Source organism: Castor canadensis, chromosome 12 (genome assembly GCF_047511655.1).
Source record: "Castor canadensis chromosome 12, mCasCan1.hap1v2, whole genome shotgun sequence".
Lineage (NCBI taxonomy): Eukaryota > Metazoa > Chordata > Mammalia > Rodentia > Castoridae > Castor > Castor canadensis.
Window position 1 is genome coordinate 50,389,773 of NC_133397.1, and position 26,471 is coordinate 50,416,243.

The 26,471-nt window shown below is 36.1% G+C and overlaps 1 protein-coding gene across 9 annotated transcripts in view; it reads left to right on the forward strand.

The window, feature by feature from the left end:
* The first annotated feature begins 2,748 nt into the window (after positions 1–2,748).
* Positions 2,749–26,471, forward strand: part of Vrk2 (VRK serine/threonine kinase 2) — a 90,136-nt gene continuing 66,413 nt past the window's right edge. For 2 of the 9 annotated variants that reach the window (XM_074049765.1, XM_074049767.1), the window contains exon 1: positions 6,209–6,342. Coding sequence is in view for 5 of the 9 variants with exons in the window: in XM_074049762.1 (XP_073905863.1) it covers positions 4,280–4,298; positions 6,202–6,342 (160 nt within the window). In the remaining 4 variants the exon portion in view is untranslated. Of the gene's footprint in view, positions 2,973–4,219; positions 4,299–4,419; positions 4,608–6,201; positions 6,343–10,517; positions 10,586–26,471 lie in introns of those variants that run through there. The other 7 variants (XM_074049762.1, XM_020163860.2, XM_074049763.1 and 4 more) reach the window with 7 other exon arrangements.

Below are 26,471 nucleotides of genomic sequence, written 5' to 3' on the forward strand. Positions count from 1 at the left end.
ATGTTCATTCAGAAGATGTTCTTTCACTGGTTCCAAAATTTGTATTTCTATATTCTGTCAGTTTTCATCTTGAAACACACACAGAGCAATATGCTCTGAATCATAAAATTCTGCATTAAATCTTAAGACTTAAAAAATATTCTCAATATAGGTTTACCTGCACTTTTATTTCCATTCTTATTTAGTACAAATTCACTAACATTTAAATTCATCATTTAGGCAACTCATAGCTGCATTTTAATGTTAGAAAGGCTTTGGCTAGGGCTGAATGTGTGACTCAAGCAGTAGAGCACCTGCATTGTAAGTATGAGGTATAGAATTCAAACCCCAGTACTGTCAAAAAGAAAGCTTTTGGCTGCAAGGAACATAAAACCAATGTCAACTGGCTTCACCCGAAATGAAACTTAAAACTTCACGAACCGGAAAGTATGGTAGTATATATTTAGTTGAGTAAGTACATCAATAATGGCCTCAAGGACTCAGATTCTTCCCATCCTTCTCTGTTGTGATTCTCTTCTTTTAAGCTGGCTTTATTGAGGTATTATATATATATATATATATATATATATAATACATATATATATATATATATAATAAAATTCATCAATTTTTAGGGAGGTATAATTATGTAACCACTACTCCAACCAAGAACTTGAACATTCCTATCAATCCAAAAAATTCCACTTGCCCTTTGTAGACAAACTCAGCCCCTCAATCCAGACCCTCATAATTTCAGATAAATGGAACTATGCAACATGTTCTCTCTTACAACGTCTTTCTTTCATATAACATTGTGCTTTTGAGATTCATCCAGGTTGTTATTCATATCAGGAGTTTGTTCCTTTTTATTGCTAAGTGATATTCCACTGCATAAAAGATATAATTTGTCTATCTGTTCAACAGTTGTTGGGGATGTGTTTCTAGTTTTTTGCTATTATGCATAAAACTGCTTAGTAAACCTTCACATAGAAGTCCTTATGTAAATATAGGTTTATGTTTCTTTCGGGTAAATATTTAGGAACATGAATTTTGGGTAATATGGTAATTATATGTTCAACATTACAGAAGTAGCCCCTTGTCACTGAAATGCAAAATTCCAGAAATACACAATTCAAAAGTTTTAAATTGCATGTCTTTCTGAGTCATGTGATGAAATCTTTTTCTGGGGTGGTGGTGGTTTGAACTCAGGGCCTTGAGCTTGCTAAACATTCCTTTTTGCATTGGTTATTTTTGAGATAGCCTAGACCACAATCTCCTATTCATGCTTTTTGGTGTAGCTGCAATGACAGGTGCATGCCCCCTCACCTGGCCATTGGTTGAGATGGAATCTTGCAAACTTTTTGCCCAGTCTGGCCTGGCTCAGTGATCTTCCTAATCTCTGCCTCCTGATTAGCTCATATTACATGTTTGAACCACCACACCCAACCATGAAATCTTAAGGTCTAGTATATTCATTCAGTATTCACTGTCTCCCTATTAGTCACCTAGCTGTCTAGGTTATTAGATTGACTATTGAAGTATTATAGTGCTTATTTTCAATTAATCCTTACATAGTATCCTAATGCAATGTCACAATGTCAACACCATTCACCTTACTTCATCTCATCATATAGACATTGTGTCATCTTGCATCATCACAAGAAAAAGGGTGACTATAATATAATAAGATATTTTGAGAGAAAACACATTAAAATAACATTTTATTATGAGCTATCATTATAATGGTTCTATTATTATTGTTAATGTCCTGCTATGCCTAATTTATAAGTTAAACTTTATAGATATGTCTATATAGGAAAAAAATCATAGTATATATAAGGTTTGGTGCTATTTGTGATTTCAGACTTCTACTGAGAGTCTTGGAATGTATCTTCTGTGGGCAAGGGGTGCATGCTGAACAAGAAAACTGTCTTCCAAAGTGGCTATACCACCACTAACACTATTACAAAGTTCCAGTTGCTCCATATTCTTGCTGACATTTGATAACTCTTGTTTAAAGAGCAAAATTTAAAAATTTTAATGAATCGATTTGTCAGTTTAAGTGTCCCATTTCTAAATCCACAAATTCAAGGATCATAATGTTTTTCTCCTAGGTTTTTTTTTCCAAAAATTTTATATTTTTAGCTCTTCTACATAGTCTTAGGTTTATCATCAATTTCCCATTAATTTTTAGGTAGACTATGAGTTAAGGGTTGAGGCCTTTTGCTTTCTCTTCCTCCCTCCCTCCTTCCTTCTTTCCTTTGTTCCTTCCTTCCTTCCATCATGTTTGTGTATGTGGATAGCCAAGTGCTCTAATATCATTTGTTGAATGTTCCCTGGTGTATTAGATTTGCACTTTGTCCTACCTTCATGGTCATAAGATGACTGCAGTTGTTCTAGGCAGAAGAGTATCCAGAAGAGACCATCTCTTTCTAGGAAGTGCCCAGGAAACTTTTTGTTCATCTCTTATTACCTATTACCTAGACCTCACACATTCTTATTACTTACTGTCTGACCCAATCTGGAAGTGGAAATGAGGCTGCCATAATTCATTTATTTATCCAACAAGAAATTAATACGTTTTCTATATCCATTCTAAGGACTGGAGATACAGCAGTAACTAAAGGAGGTGAAAGGTTCTCTGCCCTTATGAAACATACAATTTATTGAGGAAGTCTGTCTGTTGTCAAAATAAACAAACTATGTAGTATGTTGTACAGTAATAAGTGCTAGGAGGGAAAAGAAGAAAGGAGGCTGTGCAGTATTCTGAGTAGGTTGAAATTTTAGGTGGGATGGGTATGAAAGGACTTACTGTGTTGACTTTTGAATAAAGACCTAATGAAAGTGATGGAGTAGGCCATACAGCTACCAGATTGAAGAATGGTCTAGGCAGAAGAAAAAATGCAAAGGTCCTGAGGACATCAAGGAGGCCACTGTGATTGGAGAGATTAAGTGTAGATGGGGAGAGATGCACAGCAGGTAGATCATTATGGGTAAGTTGTTCTCAAGCAGATGCGATTTGGCAAAATTAGTAATGTCTGGGGGCATTTTGGTTGCCCGCCCCCCACAAGGAATTTTCTGGCCTATCTGTAGTGTCAGTGTTAAGAAATATTGTTTTAGGTCATAGTAAGGACTGGTTTATACTGAGTAAATTAGAATGACACTAAAGTGTTTCAAGTTCACACATTATTTCAATTAAGCTTTGAAATGATAACTTGGCTGTTTGTTAAAGTAGAGCAAAGAGAACAACAGACAACAGGGATTAGGAGATTTACTATAGTTTTCAGGACAAGAGAATATGGTTTGGACCAGGATGACAGCAGTAGGAATGGGAAGTGGTGGATTCTGGATATATTTTGAAGGTTGAGCTAATGGGATTTAGTAACATACTGGATATATATGTCTAAAAGACAGAAGCTTTGAATAATCTGCTGTGACTGGTGCTGAAGAAAGTGCCTTGGAAAAGTGGTGGAAATGTGAATTTATTTAGAAGTGGTGGAGGGAGGCATTTCCCATGTGGATATTAGGAGAGGCAACTAGTAACATTCTTTTACATAGATACCTTATGAAAATAAGAATGAGCATTGTTGGTTATAGCTACTTTAAATGACACAATTACAGACTAAATTTCTTTTAAAATGTTTTATAATGCTAGTATTGAGGGGTTTTGTTTGTTTGTAAGTTTTCTCAAGCCTCTTTCATTTTGGTGACAATTTGGTAGATGTAGGAACTCTCAATTCCTTATTCAGCCAATCATTCAAGGACATTCAATGTTTAAAAGCATTTGCATTCCAAACAATTAGGGACCCCGTTTCCAGGTAGAGCATTGATGTATTATTTAATAATTGTTTTCTGAGCATTTGTTTTGTTTACTCTAAAATGGTATAAACTCACTGTAAGTCCTTTATGTGTTAGAAAACTACTTAATATGTTTATTTCACTCAGATAGTGGTCATAATAACCTTGTAACCTAGTAACTAGGATTGTTTCCATTTTCAAAAAGTTTGAAGTTTACTAAGATATCTTTTAAAGATTATCTAACAGATAATCTGGCAGAACCAGGCCCTCAGCCAGCCCAAGGAGGTAATAGCTGTGTCACAGATCTTCCTGTCCACATGCTTCCCGGCTCTGGCTCCTGGGGTCCCGGAGGGTTTTGGTGAGAGTTGGGTCAGGCCTGAATACTTTGGGGGCTGTGGGTGCTCAGGTCAGGGTACAGGAGACGGCAATTCTTCCTTTACAGTGCACGTGGTGGTCATTTTGCTCCAGACGGATCTCACGGCTTCTCAGCGGGAGAGGCAGAATGGAAACCACCAGTGCAGGTTCGTGCAGCCCCGCCGGCACTTCCAGGACTGGTCCGGGGCGTGGACCGCGAGGCCCGAAGGCTCGGGGCGGGGTCTCTGAGGGCGGGGCTTGGGACATGTGGGAGTGGCTGGGGGCGGGGCCGGCGAGGTCCACGCCAGCCCGCGCGGCGCAGGCCCCTCCCAGAGTACGACGAGGCGCGGCAGAGCCGGGTGTAGGAGCTGGAGCGTGGCCTGACTTCGTCCCAACTCGAAGTGAGAAAGAACCGGGCGACCGATCAACTCTCCGGTGCCGAAGACGGGCCCGGGCCGGAGGAGAGGGTGGACTCTGTGTGTCGCCACGCGGGGACGGCGGAGGGAGGCGGGAGGTTGGTCGGGGTGGCCCGCGGCCTGCGGTCCCCGGGAGTCTGGCAGGGCGCTGGTGACAGGCCCCTGGGTGCCGGCTGTCCCCGGAACCCCGTGTCCAGCGCTGCTTCGTGCTGGGGGAAGTGAGCAGAGCAGAGCGGGGCGTCCCGGGCCGGGCGCGGGAGGGGCGCTGCTCCCGGAGGCGGGGTGACGGGACGAGCGTGCGCCGTGCGCCTCCTTCCTGTACCGCCTCAGGCCTCGGAGTCCCAGGCTGCAGGGGCTCCTTTCTGTTTAGAAGCTCGGGCTCACTCCACAGTTGTTTAGAAGAGTTCTAAGTTTAAAATGCGCAAACTTCTCTCGGGCACTGGTATACAGACTGTACCGGTTCAGAGGAACCCCTATAAAACCCCTCCTACTGTAGGATACAGGGCCTTCCTCCGGGATCACCCCTCCCCTTGGGTTTCCGGAGTTCTGCTCAGTTCCCTCTCTAGATGGGACATGGGTGGGGTTATGTAAGTGATACAGCACGGCATTGCATCCAGTAATTGAAGGAGGGACAAACCTGTTAAAGGGAACTTTCTCATACACAAGATGGGAAAGTTATATGAAGACAACTTTATGTTTAAATAATTTGAATATTTATAAGTAATTTTCATATCAAAAGCACTCAACAGTTTTTTAAAAAAACCCTTTAGGATCCTGGTTACCTTCACATTTAGCTTCAGGGATTTATGCAGAAGGATGTGTGCATGTGTGAGTGTGTAGTTCCTCTAAGAAATGTTCTCTTTCAGAATCTTCGGTTCTGAAACTTACTAACCTATGTGCAATTACGATTAAAGATTTAAGAGTTGTATGGCTGTCTCATGGAGATGATGCGTTTGTTTTTGGCAGCACGGGGTGCAGCTGCAATCTCTAAAGCAGAGCTGTTTTGACTTGAACGAAGAGAGAGTACTAAGGCGAAAAACAGTAATAGTTTGCCAGCTCTGAAACTGTAGCTGAATGCTAAATTTTATATTCACAAAAATCTCTTGCTCATTTAACAAATGTTTACTGAGTACCTGCTCTGTCAAGGTCTTTGCTTGGTGGTAATGATGCACACCACCATTGTCTTATGTCTTCCTAATTCAAAACCATATTCTTTCCTAGTAACCAAAGACCTTCTTATCTTTTAACAACCCATTCTCAATGAAGGGAGTATTTGCATGTGTATGATTATTTCTTCCTGATTGTTGGAAATTGTCAAATTCTTGTTTTTTAAGGTGTATTCTGCAGAGTTAATATGTATCATAGACCCCCTATATGAATTTTTTAAATGGGTGTTTTAAAGTAACCCAACGGAATGGTTTGTTTTAGTTTCATAATATCAGTGCCTCTTAGGTTTCAAATTTGTAATATATGTGTGAATTTCTAACTTGAATGTGAAGTGGGTGGGCTTCCCCAAAATTGAATTGACTTCAGAATCCTAATCTTAATCCTGGGAAGGTTTCCATAGAAGACATTCTGGGAAATGTGTTTTAAATCTACAGTTTTTTGTTTTGTTTTTATTTTTAACCATTTATTTTACCCCTTCTGCCAACAGCAGTGATGCCACCAAGAAGAAATGAGAAATATAAACTTCCTATTCCACTTCCAGAAGGCAAGGTTCTGGAAGATATGGAAGGAAAACAATGGGTGCTGGGCAAGATGATTGGCTCTGGAGGATTCGGATTGATATATTTTGGTAAAGCATAATTGTAAATTACTGAGTATTCTTATATATGTTACTGTAACTGTAATGAGCTGAAACACTGAAGTGATAGGAATTCATTAATGTACTTTATTAAGTAAATTATTATTTTGGCTGAACTGGGCTTTGAACTCAGGACCTTGCTGTTGTCAGGCAGGTACTCCACAATTTGGGCCATGCTTCCTCCTCTTTATTTTTCAGATAGGGTCTCGTGTTTTTTGCTCAGGGCCAGTCTCAGTCTGTGATCCTTTTACCTATGACCACCTGCATAGCTCGGACTACGGATGTACACTACCACACCTGGCTTTTTGATTGAGATAGGATTTCATTAACTTTTTGTGTGGACTGGTCTTGAACCATGATCCTCCAGACCTCTGATTTTTGAGCAGCTAGGATTATAGGCATCAGCTGCTGTGTCCAATCTGTTAAGTAATTTAAAAATAATTAATGTTTAGTACATTAAGTAAACATTAGGTTTGAGGCATGATCGACATGCTTCCTGTTGTCCATATTTTTTCTCAGTAACTCTTAGAAGTCTTTTTAGAGCATCATTGGACAATCTGCCAGGCAAAATGTAAATGTTCTGTTTATGAGAACTTGTTTTGCTAGAGACACTGGTTTTTACAGCTCATAAACTACACCTGTATAAATATAAACACTTTCTGTTTGTAAATCTTATCATTAATATTTAGGTATTACAAGGGGCTAATTGTTTCTTAACTATGCTCCACTGGAGAATTAGGCTTTAATAGCTTAAAGTATCTACTGAATGGAATGAATGAACTTCTCTTTTGTGCATCTAGAGTTATATTTCATGCTTGGGATAATTGAGAAAATAGATGTTCAGATTAACTTTTCTGTGTTCTGTGGTACAGGTAGGGTACCCTGGTTGGGTATATGTCTACATTGCATTTAAGTCAGTCTCTCTCTCTCATTCTCTCTCTCATTCTCTCTCTCTCTCTCTCTCTCTCTCTCTCTCTCTCTCTCTCTCTCTATGTATATATATATATATATATATATATTTCTGAGCTTCATGATTTCCAGCACCAACGCCCCCAAAATCAAAACAAAACCAAAGGATAAGTTCTCTTAGATATATTGGTGCATATTACATCTTTTTATAGGAACTTTCAAAGTTGATAAAAGACCTACTTTGGAGGGATCTTGATTCCTCATCAAATATTTCCAAACAAACATATTTCCTGGATTATGAAGGACAAAGATCCTCTTCTCGTAACACTAAGATTATAGTCTTGAATAAATGAATGAAATGCAGTTAACAAGCAACTGTTTGTTAATTACCTGTCTCTAAACTAATTGGAGATAAGAGTAGGCCCCAAAATTGTATGGGCTAAGTAAAAGACAGTTTCCCAATTTAAAGCTGAAACTTAGCTTTCTTCAAAATTGCTGTGATTGTGGCTGGGCATGGTGGCACACATATGTAATCCAGCACTCCGGCTGAGGCAGGAGGATCTCAAGTTTAAGGTCAGCCTGGGCTATATAGCGAGATCCTATCTCAAAGTTTGAAAGAAACAGGTGAAATATATTTTAATAGACATTATTAGATTTAACAGAACCCAAACAGTATCGTTTCAACAAGCAAGTATTAAAAAATAATGAAATATTTTACTTTTTAAGTGAAAGTCTTCAAAATCCAAGAGGCATCTAGTCTCAAAGACCCAACACCATATGTAGTTAGTGGCTACCATCTGAGACAGCACAGTCCTAGTGAATACTTGGAGTCCGGAAAGAGTAGAATTCCCTACAGAATAAATATTGTCTGAGACTTGGAGTTAGTGAATTATTTTTTATAGCAAAGTTTTAAGATCTTTAATGTACTGTCTTGACTCAAGATCAGAGACAAAGTTGAATAAGTAATTTTTAAAGTGGCTGAATTACAGCCTTGGAAACTACAGCTTACCACTTACATGTTTAGTTTCCTTTCTTTTTTTTCTTGGCAGTACTGGAAGATTTGAACTCAGGGCTTTGCCATGCTTCCAGTCTTTTTTGCTTTAATTTGTTTTTGATAGGTCTGGCACTTTTATCTGGCTTAATCTCAGACTCTAATCTTCTTGTCTCCTCTCCTTAGTAGCTGGGATTAAAGATAAGTACCACCAAGCCCAGCTTGTTTTTTGAGATAATTTTGCCTCTTTCTATTTCTGCCTCCTACATCTTTAGTTTTCTAATGTTTGAATTATTTGAGTTATTTCAAAGAACTGGAGAAAAGCACTGACTCTAATGATCTTGTCCTTTTTTTGCTTCTTAAAATTAAATACTATTTATATTAATAATAAGTCTATGTTTATGATTAAACATGTGAGTAAATATATATGCATATATGTGTACACATATGGAGATACGTATATACATACTCACTACTTGGCTCCTGTCATGAAAAGGAGTATTTGCTCAAGCAAGTGATGTATACGTTCTTATTCAAATGCAGAAAAGCCCCTGGTTCTTTCAATTTAAGTATTTTTTTATTTGTATTTTCTCACTACCAAAATAATATTTTACAACGTATTTCAAGTTTCAATATGTTATGTAGCACCCTTCTTAACTGAGTTTTAGAATCTGAACCCTAGGAAGATCAGCAAGTACACACCATTGAAGAAAGACTTTAAAAGAAATATTTAGCTGTCTTGAGGAAAAAAGGCACCATTCTTCAGAATATATAATGAAGCTGTGTGTTCCAAATGCTGTCATTGTTCTATCAGAAATGGTGCCAATAAATCACAGAATCAGTTTACCTTCATGAAACTTAGTTTTTCTGATTATTTTCAAAGTTATAGGTACACATCTATAAGAAACTATATCATTTTGGCACTTTACCATGGTTCATATCACTTCTTATACATAAATAAAGAAGCAGTTAAATTCAAGTTTTCCTGAATAACTGTGTCCAGTCACATTCTTCTCAGCTGTTATTCTTCCCAGATACACTGCTTTGGCAGACTTTTTATCAGTGTCGTTGCCTCAGGCTGAGAAGACAGTAGCCGCTGTGTCTAACTCATTGTGCATGTACAACTGTCCTCTGGCTTTGAGATCAATAGCCTACCTCTTTCAGTAATCAGCCACTTACAATAAAAGGGAAGGGGCAGAGAAGTTCGGTATTTACTCTTGGCTTGGAGAAATAATGTGCCTGTAGCATTAAGAGAAATAGTTGTATGAGGGAAAAGTCTGAATATAAGAACAAAGTCAAGGATCTTTCTTTGTATGTGAAAAGAGAGGAGAAAAAAGGAAGAAAGCCAACTGGTTTAGGGTATGGGAAAACTTGCTGTCATTTTAGTATCAAATAAGTGAAAAAGTTTCTGAAACTGCAGGGAAAGAAAGAGAACTGAAGGTTTCAGTTCTACTTTAATGCTAGGTATAGCATAGAACATTATTTCTTATTTAAAGCTAGGAATAACCAGCCCAAGGGAGAGCAGAATGAGTAAGCATAGGTTTGGTGTAGGTAAGTCTGTGCTGAATCCCGACTTGTGACTAACCCACTTACAAACTGACTGACTTTGACTTAGTTAAGGCTTAGTTTCTGTTCATAATAATTATGAAGATTAAATAAGATGATTTTTTAAAGGAACATGGAACTTAGTAAGCACCAAATAAATGTTATATTTATTTAGAATTTCCCATTCTAAATATCTGGTGTTGTAGTGGATTAGGATAGGGACGAGGACTTCATTGGGAGGATTTTTTGCTTATCCTGCCATAGACTGTGGTGAATTCAGCTACTAATATAAAACTAGGAATATAGAGAATATCCACAATGATTTTATGATGTCTTATTTGCTAACTTTTTTCTGTTCCCCACTAAAACTTAACTACAGTCACATAATGAACAGTGACACTGTCACTTAAACTTAGCTTGTCTGCTTCAGATATGAATGATATACTGGGTTTCAGAAATGATTTAAAATTCAGAAAAGCAGAGGTATAGGATAAACTCCAAATTCCCTTGAAGACTTCTTCAACTATGAGTAAAAATAGATATTGGTTATCTGTAAAAGTTTTAGGTTTTTGAAGTGAGGCATAGTGATGACCAGTTAGCATCTTTGGAGTGTTAAGCACAGGGTAGATGCCTAACAGCTATTCATTGGAGGGATTGGGGCTGCGATTAGGGAACTTAACCTATACAAGCCAGTTTGCTTTGTTCTCTTCCATAATTATAGATTTCACCCTTGGTCCAGTCTTCTGTTTTACAGATGAGTACCCCATTCACAAAGAAGGTTGAGACAAGGTAACTTTCATGTTGTCATCTAAAACCATGAGCATATGTGTGATTGACAGTAGATCAATGCCATTCTCTTTTATAAAGAATAACACATCATAACTAAAATTAGCTGTGGAAGGCTTAAGGTTGGACCATTTATTCATGGAGAAGTGTTTAGACTTTATCCAAGTGACAGTCAGATATTTTTGGGTCATGCTGTTAGATTAGACTAATTTTGCTCTTTAGAAACATAGAAGGAATCTTTTTTAGGAGAATTTTTACACATTTTCAAAAATTCATTTATCAGCGAGGAAACATTTCTATTTATGAAGAAATACAAAAATGTGTTTAGTTTTATTTTTTAGTTGTCTGTAATGGATTGAATTTTTTAAGGTATGCAGAATAATATTTAGAAAAGCCTGATGATAATGCTAGGGACAGGTAGAGGTATTATAACACACACTGCTTTATTACACATTATGGTATTCATATTATTTTGGCAATGTTTTGTAGAGAGGGCTTTGAGATAAGCAGTTAAGATCATGGGAATAAAAAGAGAATAACTGAAAATAAGCGTAATTTGTACTAGAAACTATATGTGTGTGTAGATTGCTAGATAGACAGATAGATAGATAGATAGACAGACACAATAAATTAGTTCATGGATGAAGGTGTAGATAATAGATACATACTCAGAAAAGGAAGGAATCTGACTACTTGTGGCTCAAGTAGTAGAACCCCTGCCTAGCAAGCAGAAGGTCCTGAGTTCAGGATGAAGGTGTAGATAATAGATACATACTCAGAAAAGGAAGGAATCTGACTACTTGTGGCTCAAGTAGTAGAACCCCTGCCTAGCAAGCAGAAGGTCCTGAGTTCAAACCCCAGTACTATCAAAAAACAAAAGAGGAAATAATCACTTGAGATTGGGATTTTGTGAATTTAATATATTTGTTGGAAATATAGATAAGAAATAAAAGTCTATAGAAGATGTATGTAATTAATTGTACATGTTCTGTTCATAGGCTACTAATTTTGATATTTGAAAGCGATATCATGTACCCATCAGTCAAGAAGTCTAAATAGTTAAGAAAGTTTGGGCACTTTCTATGAAAACAAATGTTTTTGTAAGACTTAGCCTTTGCATGTGGTTTACATTTTTTAAAATGTCTCACCTTATTTTAAAAAATATTTTATTCTGTTCATCTTCAACATTTTTACTGTCAAATTCTTTTTGCCTGAAGGGAAGGTTTATATAAACTACCTAATTCTTCTGTGCGTTTATATACTGTGTCTCTTCCACTGCACCTGTTAGTATATTGTAACTGTTTACAATGGTCAAGGTTTTTTTTTTTTTTTAATTTGAAACTTACTGCTGTGGGGAAATTTCTTCTTCATGAAATGAACTCACCTCTTTTGCCACACAATAAAAGAATTTTCAGCTTTTGAGAGCTTCTGGCTTCCTTATGAAATATGGATAAACTTCTGCTTCTGAAGTGTTTTAGGTTTTGCTTCTTTAGATAAGGAAGAAGAATAAATAGTATATGAGGTATGTTCCTTCCCGTAAGACCCAGGGATATCTGTGATTATGAAACAAATTAGAAGAAAATTAAGAGACTTTAAGTCTCTAAATAAAAGTTCACTAGAAATTAGCTATTGGGATAATGAATATTTGTCATCCACACTTAATGATACAAAGGTACTTAAGAATTTTATACTGCTTAGATACTTGGTTTTGCAATCAGTGCTTTTCTTCTGAATGTTTATCTCTTACAACTCTATTAAATGGAATACTATGCAGTATTCTATGTGGAAGAGTATTTTAGAAGAAAAGACGGAAAACTCAGCAATTATTTCAAGACAGTTGTTCCAGATTTCCATTGTTTCTTTTAAAATGACAGCCAGGTGGACTGATCTTTTCTTTAATATCTCCAATCAAGGGAAATGATTCTGTAGAAAGTCATCCATTGAAGGCCAGAAACATCTACAGATGCAATGTGATCCCAAGCAATGAAGCATGTGGCCCTTCATTGGCATTATATGATAACAGGAGGATCTTCTGGCAGAAGAACTGACTTTTGCTGTGTTCTGCATGCTGCCCCTCCAAACCCATCTTTGATTGGCACCTATGCCCTATTGAAACTGGCATCACACCTTCTGAATGGGCACCATGCCAGGCTAGCAGATGGGTATGGGCAAAAGCATGCCAGAAACCCAGTATGTGAATCAAGTTTAAGTATCAGGGGCCCAAACTCCCATCCAGGGATATAAAAACTGCAGTCTGTTGAGAGCTTTCTGTGCTTAAGGTTAAAGGACATGCCATTTCTACTCCAGCTTAGAGGTTGATTAATTTTGAAAGTCAAACAGGAGCTCCTGTGGCTGTGTCAGGCAAAATTCTATCTTTGGTGAATGAGAATTACCACTTCATGTGGGGAAGAGAAGTATTGTAATGAAGTTTCCAATGAGAGTTACTCTCCTGCAAGTGCCTCCAGCACTTAAGCAGCATGCGTTCAGTGGAGGTGAATATTTCTATTCTCCAGCAGAGCCAGGTGCAATCAAAGCCAGATCTTCAACCTGCTGCAGTAAAGAACCCTAAATTTAGAAAGGGCAGGCAAAGTTTAGAAGAACTCTATGGTGGCAGCTCTTCTCACCATGAGCTGATGGAGCTTCACAAAAGTGTGCAAAGGAAAAGATGAAGGGAAAATTCCAAGTACACCTTCAGAATAGTTCACTCTGAAACAGAAAGATCTTTAACAAGCCAAAGGAAAAAGTTGAGTCCTTTTTCTTCAGTGCAGAAATTCTTCTGAATTTTTCTATCAATAAAAACTTACATTACTAAAATGTTAGAACCAACTTAATGCATAAGTAACAAAACTTACTATTCCTACATTTATTTCACTGCATGTCTATCATGTATATAAACTTTACTTCTTGAATAATGGATTTTGCATAAAATTGAGTTCCAAACATCATATTCCTTATGATTGTCTCACACCCAGTACAGAACTGCTCCTCCCACCAAGAAATGAAGGCACCCTTTCTTATGATCACATTAATCATATCTCCTGAATGCTCTTAAATTTATAGGAAAGCCTATATGACCAGCTGTGGCCAAATGCAGCTTTTCGTAATCACCTTATAGTCATTGCTTTTGCTTTTCCACTGTGTAAACTTTATCTATGGAACAGATTCCATGAGACCGTTGTGAATACTTCAACGTATTCAAAACATATAACTGCCACAAATTAAACTACTAAAACTAAAGCTGGTGCATTGTAACTGCCAAGTAAAACTGGCACATCCCTCTGTCAGACTGCAGGAGAGTGTGCCATACAGTCCTCGGAAAACACAATTCATCCAGAAGCACTCTTGTCACTTGCTCTGATATTAAACCAGAGAAAGTGACATTAATTAAAGAAGTGACATGAGCCAACAAAAGCAATGAAATTCTAGGCTTTGGCTTACATGCAGACCTTATCCAACCTATTATGGTTAGGTATTGTGGCCATTTCTGAAGAGTAGGCAGTGTGGCTACTTGTATTCTTCCTCTCTTCTTCACATTTTGAAACATTGTTTTCAAGTAACTACCATTTCCTATCCAGTGTGGGACTAGTTAATTACTAAACTGGTAGTTATTGCTTGGCTTCCCAAAATACCAGTGTGGTGGTATGTGCTACATTTACTGCTTTTGGTAACTGCATGTACAACTAGAGGTAGAGGAGAGTTGGTCTAACAAAAAGGCAAACAATTGCTAAACGCGAGAGTGTTTAGGCTTGGTAGATTGGAAATTAGGAAGTCTGTTGCTAGGATGAGTGTGGAAATTATGACTGATGAACTTTATAAAAACTCTTATTATGCTGAAGAGGCAATCAAGGGAGTATCCACTGCATGTCTTATAATACTCATGTCATTAGTTTATGTGATTACTATAAGTTTACATGATTACTATTTGCATATTATCTTTTTGAATGCCCTCACCCTGCATGTGTGCACACTCACACTGTTATAAACCCCTCATAGGCAGTCTCTGAGAATGTTTAAACATGGCCTTGCGTATTATTACAATTTTTCAAAAATTATTTGTAAACTAACCATAGGACAAGTCTGTTATGGAAAAAATCACTTTCCCAATGAATCAGTTGTCTAACACTAAATTTTGTGCTTGCTTTTAATATAACACGTAGTGTGGTTAAGGCATTGCAATTTTAGATTTAGAAATGTTATTTTCTTATTTTGGGATGTTCGGGATGAATTATCAATTCCTTTTTCAAGAATATTTTTAAATGCAAAAAAACCCATGTAGGATTTATTGAGAAAAGTCTATTCTGCTGTTGCATAGTATGGGGGAGTTAAAAATGGATATTGTATTAAGATTAAACAGTTTTGTGTGTGTGTGTGTGTATGTGGGAAGTTTAGCAAAGGTTTATTTAGTAAAGCAGGGTAAAGAAGGAAGAAAGAGAAAGGCGCACCCTGCTCAACACACAGAAGGTAGAATCAAAATGCTCAATAGTAACCAGTTGTGTATTTAGAACAAAAAGTTCTACTGAGTAACATTTAACTATAGTAGATCTAATTGCAGGTATAAACTTAGGTGGGAAAGAAGGATGGTGTTTACTGTTAAATCTGATAGGAATGTAACATGCATAAGGCATCAACTTTTCAAAGAATGCAAGCAGAACTTTAATAGAAAATAAATTATTGGATTTTTTTTTTCTTTTTCTCTTTTTTTGGTCCCGGGGGGTTGAACCCAGGGCCTCTGTATGATAGGCAGGCACTCTACTTGTGAGCTAAATCCCCAGCCCTGGAATTTCTTTTAATCCAAGTCTGTGAAAGGTTTGATTAAGGGTTTTGTACATAGAAGCTTTTGTTATGGTTTCTGAGCACAGGTATTTTATGTTTGAGATCCAGAATTTTCTATCTGTGTAATTAGTCATGAGGTTTAATGTACACTTTTCCTATCAGGCAGACAATGACTTCAAAGAGACAGCAATGCTGCAAAGCAACAAGAAAAGGAGGCCAAAGTTGACATACACACAGAGGCAAAACAGTGTAGGAAAAAATCAACACGTTTTGCAAAATCAATCATTGAAAATGTGTCACTGTTCAGGAGACTGTCTTTAATTTGCAATCCAAGTGAAACAGAGTATTTAAATATGAGAGGCAGTATTATTGAGCCCAGCATGCCTGCTACCACTTGTTTGACTAGCTCAGAATAGAACACTGAGAGGCAAGGGCTCAAAGTTAAATGAACATTTATACATTTTAAAATCAAATGAAAGATTCAGAGTATATTCTGAATTAATTTTTTCAGAATCTTAAATTTAATCTGCTGGAATTACTTTTAAAGTGTCATTCTATTTAACTTTGGAGAATGATGAATTTGCCTTTTAGTAGGGATGCTGTATTTTATCATGAAGATGAAACAAACTGTCTTTTGTTAATTATTCCCCAGAGACACTGGCCATTTTTCTCTCCTATGCTCAGTGTGGAGTAAAGGCAGCTTCCCGCAAATTTATTTTAAGCAAGAGCAACTGGAAATCTTCAACATGTGTGAGAGAGGCTCATGTAGAACATAGCTTCCATTTCAGTAGTTCTTTGTGCCACCTCATGAACCTCAAGGAGGGAATGTCACCAGAGTCTTACTGAGTAGGCTATGAATACAAACAGAAAAGTGAAAAAGAATGAGAAAGACAGAGAGAGAGAGAGAGACAGACAAACTCTGGTAAAGAGTAGCAGATGCATCAAAAGTGTCTGATAGCTGGTGAGATTAGTTTTTGAAATTTTTTCTTTTAGAAAATCATCATTTTTATCATCAGCTACTAAAATCTTCTCCTTAGTAGGTGCCAAGCTCTGTATTAAGGGCTTTTTTGTGCATTATTTCATTTAATCTTCCCAAAATCTTAATAAGGAAGATATTGAGGCCTAGACAGGTTAAGTAATTTGCTTCCAGGCTACCTTTTCTTAAGTTTCTCCATTTACATTTGAACCCTGGTTTCTTTGCTCTATGGGATTGATGTCTCTTGTCAAATAACACTGAGTTTATTGCTAGCCAGAGAAAATTGTGGCAAATGGTGTGCGTATGACAAGCTCATTTCTAAAATAACAGCAAAAAAGTGTAATTGATAGTATTGGCAGCTAATTCAGGAAATCTGTTAGTGATGATGTTTATAATGGTGTCATTTTCACTCAGATTGACAACTGAAGGCATAGAGCATCAGTGATATGTTTTAATATTATTAAGATTACTAAATCTGGGAAAGAACATCTGGTATTTATAGTAAATCTAATGTTAAGCACTGGAAAAATACATTTAAAATGTGCTATCCCTTAGATCAAATAATATTTTTGTGAAAAAAAATGAATAAATGTGTCTATAGGACAGTATACATTTATTTTCAGTCTAATAAGTCCCAGGAAGATGAAGAGAAGCCTCTTTAAATCTCTGTAATCTCTGTAAGATTCATAAACATTTAAAAATAGATATTTTTACAAATATTTAATTATTTGCAACCATGTCTGTTTTCATTGGATAATAATTTAAAGATGCCCCACTTAGAAAATAGGCTTTTTAAGTGGTAAAAGAAAAAATACTTGGATAAGTAGAATCTTGTTAACAAATATGCTTCTTGTTAAAGAATTAATTTCAGGTAAATATTTTATTTATAATTATCTAGGATTTGAAAGTTTTTAGTTTTTCCAAGATATTGTACAATGGAATGATTTTTTGTATACTTAAAGATGTTTTCATGAAAAAATAGGACACTTCATGTAGAGGTGAACTTTTAGGAATTTGGAGTAGAGAAGAGATACTTATTATATATTTCAATACTGGTTTTTATACTAGAATACTTTTTTCTTTGGTGTATATACATGACAAGCAAGAGAATGGACAAAATACAGGCTATTATATTAAAGTACGCATCTTTCATGGGCTTGGTGCTACATGCCTGTAATCTTAGCACCACATTCTTAAAATGCATCATCAGACAGGTGTATCACAAGTTCAAGGCCGCCTGAGCCTAGAGAGCGAGACCCTGTCTCAAAAAAAAAAAAAAAAAAAAAAGAGAAGAAAGATTTGAAACACATATTTTTAAGCATTTATAGAGATATGGGATTATTAATTTCAATTTCTGGCAAATGTGAGGAAAAGCTGTCCATATACTGGATCTTGTTTGTATTATTAAGAGGTCATGTGTTACAGTTCTAACTTAAATGTCCAGTGTCAAGGAAGGTATTATAATTGACAATGGAGTATTAGTTATGTAAACCTTCCAGTTTACAAAAAATATTAGGAAGGTGTTGGAAAGAAAAGTATTACCTAATCAGAAGCTCCCCACATGACAAACTTTAGAAGGAAATAAAAGAAAGCAATATTTCTAATTGCACAAATGTCATATGATATAAAAGGGAAGAAAGCTAGTATAGACTAATAATCAGAATTTCTCCTCCAGCAGAAAACTTGTGAACAGTCTATAAGTGTTCTGAAATTGACTATGTAATTTAGTGTAAATTGTATGAATATGGAGTCTAAAAAATAAAAGCTATTTATTGGGGAGAAGAACTTTTAAATATCTTCTAACTCTGAAAGATGATGTTATGTATGTAAAAGCTCAATCAATACTGAAACAGAGACTTTAATATAGGAGCTGCTGAGGCTGAGCAGAGTGAGTTATACTAATAGTGAACAAGTAAATCAAACCTAAGTTGCAAGACATGACAAATAGTAGAGCACAAATAGTAGAGTGCTTGCCTAAAAAGCATGAGGCCCTGAGTTCAAGTCCAAGTACCACTAAAAATTAAAAATAATGGAAAGCTGTAATCCCAGCACTTGGGAGGTTAAGGCAGGAAAATCTCCATTTCAAGGCTAGCTTGGGCTATGTAGTGAGGGAAAAAAAAGAAGATAATGGTTCTATTGTTTATGTAAGTAGTATAATTTGGTTAATAGCAGTATAACATGAAATTATGAAGTGCTAAGGGTAAAGACCATAATGAAGGATAAAAGATAAAAGAAACACTACTTTTATTGGAAGCCTGTGGCCCAAACAATGTATACACATGTTGAGTAAATATAAAAACATAACATAAAATAAAAAAGAAAAGAAGGCTCAAAGAAAGAAAAATGTTCAAACCTGAAAAAAAAAAAACAGGTGTTTCAAAAAGCTGAGAATACAGCTAAAGAGTCTTAATAGGGTTTCAAAACTAAAATACAGATTTTATAGCATTTGAGAGAAGAAAGTCAAGAACCATTTCACTCCCTACTTTGCAGACCTGGAAAATAGGAAGACTTCATAAGTGCTAAGGAAAATGTGACGACCATTCCAGGGTATTTAGGAAATAGAAGTAAACATTTGAGATCTTAGGAAATTTGAAGTCATTTTGTAATATTATCACTAAGATAAAATAGACTTGAAAGTATATGATTGAAAGACACTTACAAAAGATAAATTAATGAAAATATTAAAAGATTTGACAATGTAAAATAAAACCAGTTCGGCAAAAATTGTACAGCTTATTTTAAGAATAATAACTTCTGGATAAAATTTCCAATGCAACTCAGACTTTTAAAGAGGATTAATGAGCTATGGTAAGGAATTACAAGGTTGACAGTTAAACCAGAAAGTTATGTTTTGACCCCTCAAACAAGCCCAAAATGTACTTAATAATAATAATGAAACTGCTGAATTAGAGTGTATCAGTGTTGAGAATATTTAAGAAATAGATAAATGAATTGAAAATCTGCTATACAGTGAACTAAAGGTATAATGTGAACCCCAACCAGTAAGTAACTGGCAAAGGAGAACAAAGAATAACATCAATGTAAATTTACAGAGTGTTGGAGTATAATACAGTTATCAGTTGCAACTTTAGTTAAAAGTCATAAAACCTTTATTAAAGAATAACAGGGAAAACTCCCATAATCCCAGTTGCCAAAGAGAAATGCTTAAAATGATAAAATACAAACACACTAAAAGATTAAGCTATTTCATGCATATGGAAGTAAAGAGTAAAATAATAAGCTGAGATTGTTTTATTATTTCATATCCCATAGTCAACATTAAGATAGCCAAGTAACACATTATATAGATAATGTTAAAAGCTTATGAAAGCAAAATGAAAATACAATGGTGGCAGAATTTAATATGGCCAGAGTGCTACTGTTTATTTTTATCACTTAAAAAATGAGAGAAAAGAAAATGTAGAAGAGATCCAGTAAGTAGTTATAAAAATCACCGGCTATATTATAAAGAAGCTGAGAAAATAAGTCAGTTAATAGTAGGTGTCTATGGAACTTGTGTATATAGGTGAGAGGAGAAGGGGGTCCAGTCCACCTACCCATGTTTTTGGGATTTTTGTTGTTGTTGTTGTACTTGGGTTTGAACTCAGAGCTTCCCACTTGCTGGGCAGGCACTCTACTGTTTGAGTGACAGTTCTAACCCTTTTTGCTCTGGTTATTTTGGAGATAGGGTCTCATGTGGCATGGACAATGATTTTCCTATTTTATGCTTCCTGCCCTAGCTGGGATGACAGATGTGTATCACCATGCCCAGCTTTTTTTTATGAGATGGGGTCTGGCTTGGAATTGCGATCCTTCCTATCTCAGTCTCCCCCATGGGATAATAGGTGTATAACATGGTATCCAGCTATTGGTTTAGATGAGGTCTTGTGAACTTTTTTCTTGGCTGGCCTTGAATCATGATCATCCCAATCTCAGCCTCTGCAAGTAGCTGGGATTACAGATGTGAGCCACCAGTGCCTGGTTCCCCACCATGTTTTAACTTAAGCATTCCTGCTTTGGTCTATTCAAGCTTCTAAGAAACATTCCATTACTAACAGACTTTGAAGATAACTAATTGTGCTATAATAATTAATAAGCTATGAAATTCCATTGCAGTTCATAGGAGAATTTTAATTTGGAGGGACATTAACAGTACTATAAAAGTAAAGAATAATTTTTAACAATATAAGGATTCATCTTAATATATTAAAAAATCAGAATTTTTATGGTTTGTAGTCTAGAGATAATTATCAAGATTATCTTGCTTGTTCTGTTTTTATGTCATCCATCTATATGCTATCTGCAGTTTTTCCATATTTAAATTATGCTTGTTTGAAGTCCACCTTCCTCTCAAAGCCTACTGTTCTCTTTCCATTTTCTCACAAAGTTGTGCATTGTATACTTCTTTTCTGCAACATATTTGGCTTCTATTCTGTCCTTAATCATTTTCTGTTTTGCTAAACTTTTTTTCTTTTCAGTGGTACTAGGGTTTGAACTCAGGGCCTCACACTTGCTAGACAGGTGCTCTTACCGTTTGAGCCACTCCATCAGCCCATCCATTTCTAGTTTGTATTATGATTAGGCATTTGTCTTTTTTCTTATATTTAAAATTAATATAGAGAAAACTCACCTTCATGTTTGTATATTTCTATGAATTTTAACATACCACCAACATAATTAGGATGTAGAACAGATTCATCAGCCCTAAATTTTCACCATACTGTTTCACAAAAAGATAGTCACATTCTCCCTTTACTGCTAATTACTTATCTGTGCTCTATCATTCTAGTTTTACCTTATTGAGAATGTGCAAGATTCCCATAAGTGGCATCATACAGTGTATGATTTTTTTGAGGCTGAATTTGTTCAGTAGTTCATTTGTTTTTATTCCCTATGGTATCCTGTTGTGTGCGCACATCACTGTTATTTAGCCACTTAACAACGATTCCTTCAACTTTGTTCTCCTTCCTCAAAATTGTTTTAGCTATTCTAATTCCTTTGCTTTTCCATTTTTATGATCAATTTATCTACATTTATAGAAAATATGTTTGCTGGAATTTTGTTTGGCATGGAATTAAATGTGTAGATGAAGTTTGGAATAATTGACATTTACTATACAGAGTCTTTCAATCCATGAATATATTATGTCTGCATTTCTTCAAGTCTGCTTGGATTTCTTTCACCCGCTTTGTGTACTTTTTTTTTATTATATTAGTCCTGAACACGTAGAACATGTATTAGTTGCTTTTGTAATTTCAGTTTCCATTTGTACTTTTTGTATATATAAAATATTAAATTTTCCTTGTTGATATATCTCATAATCTTGGTAAACTCTTTTATTCTTGGACTTTTTTGTGGCAAGTTTTTCCTTTTTGGATTTTTCTGTGCAGACAATCATGTCATTTGCAAAGAAGGACGTCCCTTCCTCCCTCCCTTCCTCCCTCCCTTCCTCCCTCCCTTCCTCCCTCCCTTCCTCCCTCCCTTCCTCCCTCCCTTCCTCCCTCCCTTCCTCCCTCCCTTCCTCCCTCCCTTCCCTTCTTCTCTCCTTCCCCTCCCCTCCCTCCTGTGCTCCCTTCCTTCTTCTGTCTCCTTGACGAACCACACTGGATAGGGCTTTCAGTTTGAATAGGAATGGTGAGAATGAATATCTTTGGCTTTTCCCCAGTTTTAGGGAGAAGTTATTCAGCCTCTCACCATTTATTGTGACTTTAGCTGTAAAGTATATTGTAGATATTCTTTACCAAGTTAGGGAAGTTGTCCTTGAATGTACTGAGTTTTGGTCGTGAATGGGTGTTGAATTTTGTCAAATAATTTTTCACAATGTATATGATCAGGTAGTTATATTTATGTATTTAATGTTTGTATTTTCTTGAGGATTTTTACATCTATGTTAAGGAGTGATATTGGTCTGGATTTTTCTTTTTCTTCCTTTTTCTTAGCATCTTTATCTGTTTTTGCTGGCTTCATAAAAAGAGTTCTGAAGTATTCTGTCTTTTGCATTCTGGAAGTGGATGTGTATAATTAGTGTTATTCCTTTTAAAATGTTTTCTAGAATTTGACAGTGAAGTCAGCTGAGCTCAGGGACAGTTTTTGTTTTTGTTCCCAGAAAAGTGGGTTTTGTTTTTTTCTTTTTTAACCATGATTTTACTTTCTTTAGTAGTTATAGGACTAATCTGGTCATTTGCTTTATCTTAGATGACTTTTAAATACTTTGTGGTTTTTAAATAAAATCACATATAAGTTGTCAAATTTATGTGTGAAGAGTTGTTCATAGTATTCACGTATTACACGTTTGTGTATGTGGTGCTGGGGATTGAACCCAGGGTCTCATGCATGCTAGGCAAGTGCTGTACCACTCAGCTATACCCATGTTAGGTATACTTTTAATATCAGTAAGTTTCATAGTGATATTTCCTCCTTCATTTCTGATATTGATCTTTATGACATTGATTTTTTTTAATCTTTCTTTTTTGTCAGTCTTGATACTGGTTTTTATTTTTTTGATCATTTCAAAGAAATAACTCTTGGTTTCATTGATTTACTTGATTCTTTTTCTGTTTACAATTTTACTGATTTCTGCTTATTTAGTCTTTTGTTTCCTTTGAGCCTTGCTTTGACTGGATCCCACAAATTATGATATGTTATAGTAGTTTTATACATTAAATGTGCTCTCATTGAAAATCTTGTCAATCCATGTTCTAGTTTTTGCTTCAACTGTCAAATATATTTTAAAGAACTGAAGAAGAATGCATAGACCATTGCATGTTTTGAGACATCTACCATATTTTCTCTTCCTTTATTCCTGAGAGTTCACATTATCTTTTATAATTTACCTTTTTTCCCCTGAGTATCTTTCTTTATCATTGAATCTTCTTTTCTGAAGGGTATTTCTGGTGGATATTGGATACAGTTCTTTTTTTCAGTATTTCCTTCTTCATGGTTTCTGATGAGAAATCTGCAGTCATTTGCATCATTTTTCCCCTATAGATAATGTATTGTTTTGCTGCAGCTCCTTTGAAGATTTGTTTTTACTCTCAGCAGTGTGACCATAATATATCTGGGCATTGATTTCCTTGGATTTATCCTGAAAGTTTTGAATATATTTTTTTCATCAAAGATTTTTTCAGTATTACACATTTCTGTGACTCCAAGTGCTCAATCTTTTGTTATTGCCTACAGATTTCTGAGGCTTTGTTCAATTAATTCCATATTTTTTCTCTCTCATTGGGTTGGATAATTTCTATTGATTCATGTCAACTTTAGTGACTCTTTAATGTGCCATCTTCATAATTTCTCCATAATTGTATTAAGTCCACTTCTGAATTTAAACAGATTTTTGGTTATATGTTTTTCAGTTACAAAAGTGTCATTTGATTCTTTTTTGTATTTTCTATGTTTTTGATACATCATTGTTCTATCTTTCCATTTGATCCAAAAGTGTTTGCCTTTTCTCAGTGGAGCATTTTGATAATAGTTGCTTTAAAGTTTTTGTCACATCTCTGTCATTTTGGCTTTAGAGATTGAATCCAAGGTCTTACACAAGCTAGGCAATCATTCTATTACTTGAGCTATGCCCAGCCATTGTAGTCCTTTTTTTTTTTGAGAAAGGGTCTTGGTACCTTTGCCTGGGCTGGCAGTTTTCCTATTTCTGCCTTCTGAGTAGCTGGGATTACAGGCACGTACCACCATGCATAGCTTGTTGATTGTCTTTTCTTTCTTTCACCTCTCTCTCTCTCTTTCCCTCCCCCCACTTCCCTTCCTCCCTCTGTCCCTCCTTCCTTCCTTTCTTCCTTCTTTCTTTGTGGTACTGAGGTTTGAACTCAGGGCTTGGTACTTGCAAGGCAGGTGATCTACTGTTTGAGCCATGCTTCCAACTTGATTGTCTTTTCTTATGTGAGATTATTTTGGTTTTTTATACATCTAGGGCTTGGATTGTATGATGGATATGTTGGATATTATGTTATGAGAATTTTAGTCTTGTTTACTTCTAACAGAGAATATCAACATTTTGTTATAGCGTACATTGCCCCGTTTGGATTCATGCCACAAGTTCTGAGATCTTCTATAATTCTGGGTATGATGTCAGTTCAATAGCAAAAGTGCTGTTCACGTCTGTCCCATGTTTGTTCCATTCAGTGACCAGTTTGAGACACGGGCAGTGTTCTGTCCTATAGTTTACTTTTCAAAATATGTATGTTTTTTAATGCGAGGTCCACATAGGTATAGCTTGAGAGTGAGCCTAGAAGTTCATAAACCATTTCTGTGGTCTCTTTCCCAAACCCTTCTCCCTCCATTATCTATTTGGTACTTTCTGGTTTTCTGTGCTCTCCCCTTCAAGTCCTCTGGTCAGAAAACTGGGTCTTACGTGTTTTTTTCTGTGTCTGGGACAAGTGGTGAAAGGTATAGAGAAAGTAAATAATTGGATCATCCTATATTTTTGTGACCTCAGCTTGTCTGATTGGAGAGGAAGGTCTCTCCTTCAGAGTTTTATGTGTCTGTGGGTTTCTGCCTCACCACAGAATTGCTTGGGTGCTAGGATGGGTATGAAGTGAAAAAAATGAAAAAAATACAAGTTTTCCATACTTTCTCTGGATAGTTGAAGACTCATTTCCCATTCTTCTCTCCTTTTCCAGCCTTTACTAGACGGTTTTTCCTGAGGCTCTTTTGGTCTGCACTGCTCTCAACTTCCAAGTTTTGGACTTCTTTGAGTTTAGACCAACAGATCCTGGAGGGGAACAAATAGAATATACACTGCAGGTTTTGTGCCACTTGAATTCTGACCTTTTATCTCACTGCATTTGCTATCACTTATTATTATTTTTAATTAGAAATCATTATTTAGAGCATTTTAAGTTTACAGAAGATTGAGCGGTTAGGACAGAGTTCCTATATGATCCATCTCCCCATTACTGCCATAGTTTCCTAATATAAACATCTTGAGTTAGTGTGATGCATTTGTTGCAATTAACCAATATTGATAACATTATTTTTCATTAAAGCCCATAATTTAAACTAGGGTACTCTCATTTTCTTGCATACTTTTGTGAGTTTGGGCAAATGCACAATGTCATGTATTAGAGTATTATACAGAGTGCTTTGAGTGAAATTGCCTTGGGCTCCACTTACCATTCCTCTTCCCCCTGCCTATAAACCCCTTGTAAACACTGATCTTTTTACTGTTTCTATAGTTTTACCTTTTCTAGAATGGCATATAGTTGGAATCATATACTTACTGTATAACCTTATTTCACTATTCAATAAGCATTAAGGGTCTTATATGTCTCCTCTCTCTTTTTTGGGGGAGGGGTGTGACTGGGGTTCACACTTGCAAGGCAGGCTCTCTAGCATGTAAGCTACACCTCCAGCCCATTTTGCTCTGGTTATTTTAGAGATGGGTCTTATGAACTATTTGCCTTGGTTGTCTCAAGCTTCGCTACAAGAGCATTTCTTTTTATTGCTTAATTATAATATAGGTATATCACTTACCATTCATCTATTGAAGAACATCTGAGTTGTTTCTAGTTTTTGTCAATTATAAATACATCTAATATAAACACTTGGCCATATTTTTGTGTGGACATATTTTTAACTCATTTGGGCAAATATCTAGGAGTATAATTCCTGAATAATATAGTAAGACTGTGTTTTACTTCCTAAAAAATTGGTGAACTGGTTTTTCAAAGTCACTATACCATTTACAGTGAATGAGAGTTCCTCTTGTTTACGTAGCAGTGAATGAGAGTTCCTCTTGTTCTACAGTATTTGACATTATCAGTGTTTCAGATGTTAGCCATTCCATTAGATGGGTAATTGTATCCCATTATTATTTGGATTTGTGATTCCCTATTGATATATGGCATTGAGAATTTTTTCATGTTTATTAATATTGTTTATAGAAATATGTTAAATCTTTTCCCTATTTTAAGTGAATTGTTCATTTTTTGTTAAGCTCTAAGAGCACATTGGCTGGGTTAGGCATGGAAACACATACCTGTAATGCCAGCTATGCAGGAGGTGGAGACAAGGATTGTGGTTCAAAGTCAGCTCAAGCAAAAACGTGCCTCAAAGATAAAAGCAGGCATGATAGTGCATGCCTGTAATCCCAGCTACTTGGGAAGCATAGTAGGATCCCTGTCCAAT